Source organism: Corythoichthys intestinalis, unplaced genomic scaffold (genome assembly GCF_030265065.1).
Source record: "Corythoichthys intestinalis isolate RoL2023-P3 unplaced genomic scaffold, ASM3026506v1 HiC_scaffold_23, whole genome shotgun sequence".
Taxonomy (NCBI): Eukaryota; Metazoa; Chordata; class Actinopteri; order Syngnathiformes; family Syngnathidae; genus Corythoichthys; species Corythoichthys intestinalis.
Window position 1 is genome coordinate 1,379,859 of NW_026651592.1, and position 9,455 is coordinate 1,389,313.

General features: G+C 41.6%; 1 protein-coding gene across 1 annotated transcript in view; it reads left to right on the forward strand.

The window, feature by feature from the left end:
• The window catches only part of LOC130911211 (progesterone receptor-like), a 30,117-nt gene extending 21,883 nt beyond the window's left edge, over positions 1-8,234 (forward strand). The window contains exons 7-8 of the mRNA XM_057829020.1: positions 4,069-4,226; positions 7,810-8,234. Of these exons, the coding sequence (XP_057685003.1) occupies positions 4,069-4,226; positions 7,810-7,965 (314 nt within the window). The 3' untranslated portion in view covers positions 7,966-8,234. The remainder of the gene's footprint in view (positions 1-4,068; positions 4,227-7,809) is intronic.
• The last annotated feature ends 1,221 nt before the right edge of the window (positions 8,235-9,455 follow it).

The window sequence follows — 9,455 nt, forward strand, 5'->3', positions numbered from 1 at the left end:
CAAATTCTTTGACATACAACAACTTCTTTTTTAAGTAACGGAAATAGTTACTTTCCCTGGTATCTAGTTACTTTTACTATAGAGTAATTCAGTTACTAACTCAGTTACTTTTTGGAAGAAGTAGTGAGTAACTATAATTAATTACTTTTTTAAAGTAACTTGCCCAACACTGTTTAGATGCAACGGGTGCACGTGTGTCCGTTGTGAGCGGTGCAGAGAAACCTCCCTCCCGTTGCCTTCAAGAGAGTGTGCTGGCTTAAGTGGTCAGTGCACTTGCCTGCCGTGCTGGACGCGTTGTGCGCGCGGGTGCGAGTCCTGACCTGGACGAGGGGCACGGATCGCGGCGCGGATCCATGCAACACCGGTTACGTATAAACTTCAAACGTTTTAGACCATGCATAAATAAAAGGTTTCCAGCAATTTCTAAACATGACAGAAGAGCACATAACTCTAAAGTCTACAGCAGGGGTAGCCAACTACGGTCCTCGAGTGCCCATATCAAGCTTGTTTTCCATTTCTCCCTCCTTTAAAACAACTGAATCAAATGATCAGCTCATTAGTAAGCTCTGCAGGAGGCTGTTAACAATCCTGATTATTTGAGTCAGCTGTGTTGGAGGAGGGAGACATGGAAAACAAGCTGGATAGGGGCCCTCGAGGACCAACGTTGGCTACCCCTGGTCTACAATTATCACAGTATTTCAGTGTATTATAACCAGTGTTGTTAATAACGGCGTTAGAATATAACGGCGTTACTAACAGCGTTATTTTCTTCAATAGTGAGTAATCTAATTATTTACTTTTCTCATCTTGGCAATGCCGTCACCGTTACTGAGGCGGGAAAGGCGTGCGTTACTAAGTTAGTTGACTGACGCGAGAAAAGTCTGAGAAAGACGGACTCACGGAGACGAGAGAGCAGAGCAGGAGTGGGGAGGCAAGGGAGGGTGACGCCTTTGCAAAGGCGATGCTACTATGCTCGGTGGCTTCAATAATAGCCTGCCTGACTGTAGCCGATAGCCTACAAACTACGCCCACATGACGCTTCGGTAGATATCACATACTGTATACAGAGAAATAGATGCAAATGACAGACACGGCTGCATTAGCAAAATGTATAATAAAGAACTAGATGCGTTAGTAAACAGCCGCCATCTCAAAGCAGACCTCTAGGGAAGGCTATGTTGTACAGAACATTCCTAGCGAACCAAAGTAACTTTTTATCTAAAATGCTCCAAAATCGGCAAAATCTTGACTTAAATCTATCTTTAAATGATGAAATAGTTTCAAAACTTACACATGTCAAACGTCAACAGAAGGGAACTAATGCAACAACGGGAGCAATTTTAACAACTTTAACGGTTGATTTACAACATTAAATGACATCCACACATAGCAAAGGTTACTATTTAGTTATCGCAGTATACGCAATACCCCTGTGTCTGGTTAAATTTAGGGTAAAGAATTGGGCTAGAGCCAATTGTCCCCCCCAAAAAACCTTTACAACTTCACATTGTGTGACCTGTTTTTTGTTTTTTTTTGGAAAACAAAACCAAAAAACAAAACATGAAAATTATCACCAGTTACTTTGCCAAGTAACTAATTACTCTTACATCTAAGTAACTGAGTTACTAACGCAATTACTTTTTGGGAGAAGTAATTTGTAACTGTAATTAATTACATTTTTAAAGTAAGATTATCAACACTGATTACAACCATTTTCATGATGATAATACACACTCAGCAGGAAAACAGCACATTATTTGTAATTAATTAAACTTACCTGGACGCCACGAACTATAAGTAAAATGTTTTCCAAGAGTTTAAGCAGACACCGAGTCGTCGCGCTAAATGCTAATGCTAACGCAAACGCTATGCTAACGCTACAACCTAGTGATGATCACTCAGCACAGACCTTTAAAGGCTAAAGCAACGTGGCATAGCCAAGATACGAAAACAAAACTTAGCAAGCAGCTCTTGACATGTTTCCCAAAAGGAGCCTGGTATGGGCACACGCCCCTGTGTGTGGGGCGAGGGAGTGGGGAGCGCAGCACGTCACATGAGTGACATGACCAAACACTGCTAAATGCATTCTAACTACACATACAATAAGAAAATATCACACATTGTGAATTTATGACGGAAACCATGGCGAATTTTTATCTTGTTCTCGCGTCTTCAGACGACAACTGGCATCCATCTGGTTATGTTTTAGTCTCCCAAGACACGTTTTTAGCGCGTCATCGTCATGTAAAAATTTTTTGTTGATGAAATATTTCCAGTATCGTCATTGTTGACGAAAACAACACTGAATGGAATCATGCAGAGGCGGAACTTAGAGGGGTGCAACTGCATTGCGGGCGTAGAGAGGGTCAAACAGAGCATTAAGATGATGTGTGGAGTAGGGTTGTTCCGATCATGTTTTTTTTGCTCCCGACCCGATCCCGTTCGTTTTAGTTTGAGTATCTGCCGATCCCGATATTTCCCGATCCGATTGCTTTTTTTTGCTCCCGATTCAATTCCAATCATTCCCGATAATTTTTCCCGATCATATACATTTTGGCAATGCCTTAAGAAAAAAATGAATAAAACTCGGACGAATATATACATTCAACATACAGTACATAAGTACTGTATTTGTTTATTATGACAATAAATCCTCAAGGTGGCATTTACATTATTAACATTCTTTCTGTGAGAGGGATCCACGGATAGAAAGACTTGTAATTCTTAAAGTACAAATGTGACTTGGTATATTGTGACTAAATATTGCCATCTAGTGTATTTGTTGAGCTTTCAGTAAATGATACTGTAGCCATGCCCAAATGCATGATGGGAAGTGGAACCATGACTGTGCGAAGTGCTACCAATTGATATATCTTCTCTGCGTTGGGAAATAACATAGGGTGTTAAGAAAAACATCAATTACTACCTTGCTTCCCCACATTGCTTCCGAAGATAGCTCTAATCATAGGGAGAGGGATTGTAAGGCTTTAGCCAGTTAAAAAAAAAACTCCTTTGGCTTCCAAAATTCACTCTACTCATTTTACGCTGCCTTTTAGCTCTCTATATAGGTAAAACGGCGCCATTACAGATTGAGTGCGACAATGCGTGAGTGGGTCGTGCAGCGCATGCATTAATTGCGTTAAATATTTTGACGTGATACAATTTAAAAAAAATTAATTACAGCCATTATCGGGATAAATTTGATAACCCTACCTTAAGCCAAAACGAAAGACTCTGGATGAGTGTAACATATTATGTCTGTAACGTTAAATACAATTCGAAAATGATTTATTTAAAAAAATATATATATCAAAAAAAGGCATGTACGATATTTTTTTGCTGATCCCGATACATTGAAAATGACGTGATCGGACCCAATCGATGGGTCGATAGGGACATCTCTAGTGTGGAGCTGTAATATAGTGTTAGTCGTGTGTAAATATCTCTGCCGTTGACAGTGCGAGGTTGTGGATGGCCTTGAATGTGAGGAGGAGAACTTTGAACTCGATGCGAAAGTGGACCGGGAGCCTATGGAGCTGGTGGAGGACTGGAGTGATGTGGTAGATGGAGGGAGTACGGGTTATGATGCAGGCAGCTGATTTGTAATCCGTAAAATAAAGAGGAAAAATGTAACGACTCTAGTGTAGCCAAAGTAATGGATTAAGAGTAGCGTTTCTTCTTCACAAATCAAGTAAAAGTAAAATGTAGGTGTGGTAAAGCCATTTTTAGAATGACATTTTTCTCAAAAAGTTACTCAAGTAAATATAACGGCGTGAATGTAACGCATTACTACCCACCTCTTGAGTTTTTCACATTTCATGCAAAGTAGCAGAAACAAAAAATTGTGTGACCTTGACAGGACGGCTGTCAGTACTCTTATCAAAGCTCACACGTCTCTTCGTCGGCCCTTGCCAAGTCTTTCCTCCAAAATCAAGGATAAAGGAAAATTTGCGCTCAGATTTAAGAGCAACTTATTCATGTACAAGCCTATATTACCTAAACTGGCATCATAGCAAACTTCAAATACTTCCCAAATTCAAGGTTTGAGTATTTTTGTTTTCCCCTCAGTGCCTTTGGAGGGTTTGAAAAGCCAGGGGGCGTTCGAGGAGATGCGTCAGAATTACATCCGTGAGCTGACCAAGGCCATCCATGTGAAGGAGAAGGGAGTGTTGGCCAGCTCGCAGCGCTTCTACCATCTCACCAAGCTCATGGACGCCATGCACGAAGTACGCCGGTGGAAAATCGTAACATGCTTTGGAAATCTCATCAAGGGGGAGCTAATGGGTTAACAGGGCAATGAACCTTTTAAAAAGCAATTATGCAACTCACATTGGCTGCCACTGGCAGCGCTAGACGTCCAATCCATTTTGACTCTCAGTCAAAATGGATTGGACGTCTATCCCTGTCAACGGCAATGAAACATGAGCATTAACAGCTGGTCCTCCCGGTTTAAATGACTTGAATGTTGATTATTGTCAACGGTAGGAAATGCTTTAAATACGATGAAAAGAAGAAAATTCATTGACTGCTCAATTTTATTTTAAATTGTGCAAATGGAAAAAACAAACAATAAAATTGATTGCACTGTAAACAGAAGCTTAACAAGCTAAAAAAAAGTCCAAAACGAAACTAAATATCTCCCGACAAAATGATGTCTGAAAAGCTTAATGGCGGATTACAATTAACTGTGCACACCCCCACCTACTGTACAAGAGTGTGCAGCACCCATCTGAAGGCGGGCTACTTTCACTGTTGATTTTTATTTGTCAATATCTTGTTCACCTGTCTAACCATGCTTGTACATGTGTTGCTGCCTCTGGCAGGCTTATCGACTACGCCTTAGGCATGAAAACGAAACTGTCAAGTCACAATGGCGGGTAGGGGGGCTGAGTCGCGTGTAACGCATTCGACAATTTGAAAAGTAGTGAAGTAAAAACTACAGATACGTGGTGTAAAATGTAGTTAGTGAAAGTAAAATGTACCACTTCATATTTGTACTGAAGTAAAGTACTGATACACAAAAAAATGAACTTAAGTTCCACAACATTCCAGCTCTGTATTTTGGACAAAATTGCATCCGAAAAAAAAGTGACAGAAAAGGCTTTAAGGATTTAAATATTTTCTTAAGGCATCTTTAGTATGTTCTGTCTGCATGCATCTAAACAAAACAAGCAGAAAGCGCACGGTAGTACTTTGGGTGTCAAATTCGCCTCTTGTCGACGTTTCGCCGGTGTAGCGCATTTTGGCAGAACACAGGTTTTGTCCTACCCTTGTCTCATCTAGTCTTTCCTGTTCATTTTGCTTTTGATGCTCATCTTGTGAAATATCGACAGTGCTGTCATGCTCATTAATGTTCCTCTCGGGTTCAAATTGAAAGGGCTGAACAGATGACATGTTTATTTAGCTGGAGTCATACTCTGGAAGCCGGCAGCGTAACCCAGTGACGTGACCGCCCTGCAACGTCAACAACAATGGCGACCTACTAGTTAAACTAATTTTACAAATTGTATAAAAAAGAAAACATTAAGAGGGGTTTTAATATCAAATTATTTCAAATCATAATAAACTTTATCTTATAAGAACTACAAGTCTTTTCTCTCCGTGGTTCCCTTAATTAATGACATTAGATCTTAATTAGTCTTCCTTTCTCAGCTGCCTCGGCCCCACCCACTAAACAATCTCCAAACAGAAGATGATGTCACACCCAGAATGAGCAGCAGATTCCTGCTAGCATGCTATCCATTCCCTTGTTGCCGTGTGACCATTTTGTCAACGTTTACTAGCTAGCGCTGCACTATTAAGCTAAGAATAATTCTGGTTGTGATGGCACAACCAGAACCAGAACTGCCGAAAAAAACTGGACATTCCCTAATGCATTGTTTTGGGTGGAATAATGGAAAGGGGGGGGGGGGGGGGGGGCCATATTGAGTGACAAATTTGTCTTCTGCATTTAAAATTACATGTGTGCATTTTCATTTTTTGACTTGGACTTGGATGGTACAGTGGGGCAAATTAGTATTTAGTCAACCACCAATTGTGCAAGTTCTCCCACTTGAAAATATTAGAGAGGCCTGTAATTGTCAACATGGGTAAACATCAACCATGATAGACAGAATGTGGGGGAAAAAAAACAACAGAAAATCACATTGTTTGATTTTTAAAGAATTTATTTGAAAATTATGGTGGAAAATAATTATTTTGTCAATACCAAAAGTTCATCACCATACCTTGTTAGGTACCCTTTGTTGGCAATAACGGAGGCCAAACGTTTTCTGTAACTCTTCACAAGCTTTTCACACACTGTTGCTGGTATTTTGGCCCATTCCTCCATGTAGATCTCCTCTAGAGCAGTGATGTTTTGGGGCTGTCGTTGGGCAATGCGGACTTTCAACTCCTTCCACAGATATTTTATGGAGTTGAGATCTGGAGACTGGCTAGAGCACTCCAGGACCTTGAAATGCTTCTTACGAAGCTACTCCTTTGTTGCCCTGGCTGTGTGTTTGGGATCATTGTTCTGCTGAAAGACCCAGCCACGTTTCATCTTCAATGCCCTTGCTGATGGAAGGAGGTTTTCACTCAAAATCTCTTGATACATGGCCCCATTCATTCTTTCCTTTACACAGATCAGTTGTCCTGGTCCCTTTGCAGAAAAACAGCTCCAAAGCATGATGTTTCAGCCCCCATGCTTCACAGTGGATATGGTGTTCTTCAGATGCAATTCAGTATTCTTTCTCCTCCAAACACGAGAACCTGTTTCTCTACCAAAATGTTCTATTTTGGTTTCATCTGACCATAACACATTCTCCCAGTCCTCTTCTGGATCATCCAAATGCTCTCTGGCGAACCGCAGACGGGCCTGGACGTGTACTTTCTTCAGCAGGGGGACACGTCTGGCAGTGCTGGATTTGAGTCCCTGGCAGTGCATTGTGTTACTGATAGTAGCCTTTGTTACTGTGGTCCCAGCTCTCTGTAGGTCATTCACTAGGTCCCCCCGTGTGGTTCTGTGATTTTTGCTCACCGTTCTTGTTATCATTTTGACGCCACGTGGTGAGATCTTGCATGGAGCCCCAGATCGAGGGAGATTATCAGTGGTCTTGTATGTCTACCATTTTCTAATAATTGGTTGATTTCTTTACACCAAGCGTTTTACCAATTGCAGATTCAGTCTTCCCAGCCTGGTGCAGGTCTACAATTTTGTCTCTGGTGTCCTTCGACAGCTCTTTGGTCTTGGCCATAGTGGAGTTTGGAGTGTGACTGACTGAGATTGTGGACAGGTGTCTTTTATACAGATAATGAGTTAAAACAGGTGCCATTAATACAGGTAACGATTGGAACCTCGTTAGACCTCGTAAGAAGAAGTTAGACCTCTTTGACAGCCAGAAATCTTGCTTGTTTTTTTCCACATTCTGTCTCTCATGGTTGAGGTTGAGCCATGTTGACAATTACAGGCCTCTCTAATCTTTTCAAGTAGGAGAACTTGCACAACAGGTGGTTGACTAAATACTTATTTGCCCCACTGTACCCTTAAGTTCTTTTAATTTCCAAAAATGGGCCAAAGGTCTTAAAATACTTCAAACAACTTTTGAATAACTGCAGTGACCACTGTCCCTGAAAGGGTTAAGACTTAGCAGACAAAATTCAATGCCTTTTTAAAACATTGTATCAAGATTTTTACATTTACAACACCACATGAACTTTGCAATGATAGTTGATGATAATTCGAAAAACAGACCATCATGATTCAGGTGAAAAGAACAAATGCTACACATATTTTTGTAACCGAAATGACACTCTCCCCCATTTCAACAGATAGTAAAGAAGGTCAACCTGTTCTGCCTGAGCACGTTCATCCAAGCTGACGCCATGAAAGTGGAATTTCCCGAAATGATGACCGAGGTGATCGCCTCGCAGCTGCCCAAAGTCCTGGCGGGCATGGTGAGGCCGCTGCTCTTCCACCCCAAGTGACCCCTCAATATAGTGAATTTTCTTTTTCTTTCAAAATGAGTCTTTTGCCAAAACTGCCTCTTGTGCTCCTCCTGAATTTTTACTCCTACTGTTTGGGATCAATCAGAACAATTAATCAATAAAAGGATCTTAGTAAGAAGGTAAATTAAATGGTTGACTCACATTTTACGGGTATTATTTTTCTTTTAACCCTTTACATGTTACTCATTTAACTTATGGCTGCCATGACTAATGAACTATCAATTATTGATTTCATTGATAACTGGAGTGGGGCAAATAAGTATTTAGTCAACCACTAATTGTGCTGGTTCTCCCCCTTGAAAATATTAGAGAGGACTGTAATTGTCAACATGGGTAAACCTCAACCATGAGAGACAGAATGTGGACCCCCCCCCCCCCCCCCCCCCCGAAAAATCACATTGTTTGATTTTTAAAGAATTTAATTGCAAATCATGGTGGAAAATAAGTATTTGGTCAATACCAAAAGTTCATCTCAATACTTTGTTAGGTACCCTTTGTTGGCAATAACGGAGGCCAAACGTTTTCTGTAACTCTTCACAAGCTTTTCACACACTGTTGCTGGTATTTTGGCCCATTCCTCCATGCAGATCTCCTCTAGAGCAGTGATGTTTTGGGGCTGTCGTTCGGCAACACGGACTTTCAACTCCCTCCTTACTCCGTGGCACCAAAATAATAACAAGAACGGTGAGCAAAAATCCCAGAACCACACGGGGGGACCTAGTGAATGACCTACAGAGAGCTGGGACCACAGTAACAAAGCTACATCAGTAACACAATGCGCCGCCATGGACTCAAATCCTGCACTGCCAGACGTGTCCCCCTGCTGAAGAAAGTACACATCCAGGACCGTCTGCGGTTCGCTAGAGAGCATTTGGATGATCCAGAAGAGGATTGGGAGAATGTGCTATGGTCAGATGAAACCAAAATCGAACTTTTTGGTAGAAACACAGGATTGTGTTTGGAGGAAAAAGAATACTGAATTGCACCATAACCACTGTGAAGCATGGGGGTGGAAACATCATGCTTTGGGGCTGGTTTTCTGCAAAGGGACCAAGACGACTGATCTGTGTAAAGGAAAGAAAAAGTGGGGCCATGTATCGAGAGATTTTGAGTGAAAATCTCCTTCCATCAGCAAGGGCATTGAAGATGAGACGTGGCCGGGTCTTTCAGCATGACAATGATCCCAAACACTCAGCCAGGGCAACAAAGGGGTGGCTTCGTAAGAAGCATTTCAAGGTCCTGGAGTGCCCTAGCCAGTCTCCAGATCTCAACCCCATAGAAAATATGTCGAGGAAGTTGAAAGTCCGTGTTGCCCAACGACAGCCCCAAAGCATCACTGCTCTAGAGGAGATCTGCATGGAGGAATGGGCCAAAATACCAACAACAGTGTTTGAAAAGCTTGTGAAGAGTTACAGAAAACGTTTGGCCTCCGTTATTGCCAACAAAGGGTACATACCAAGGTACTTAGA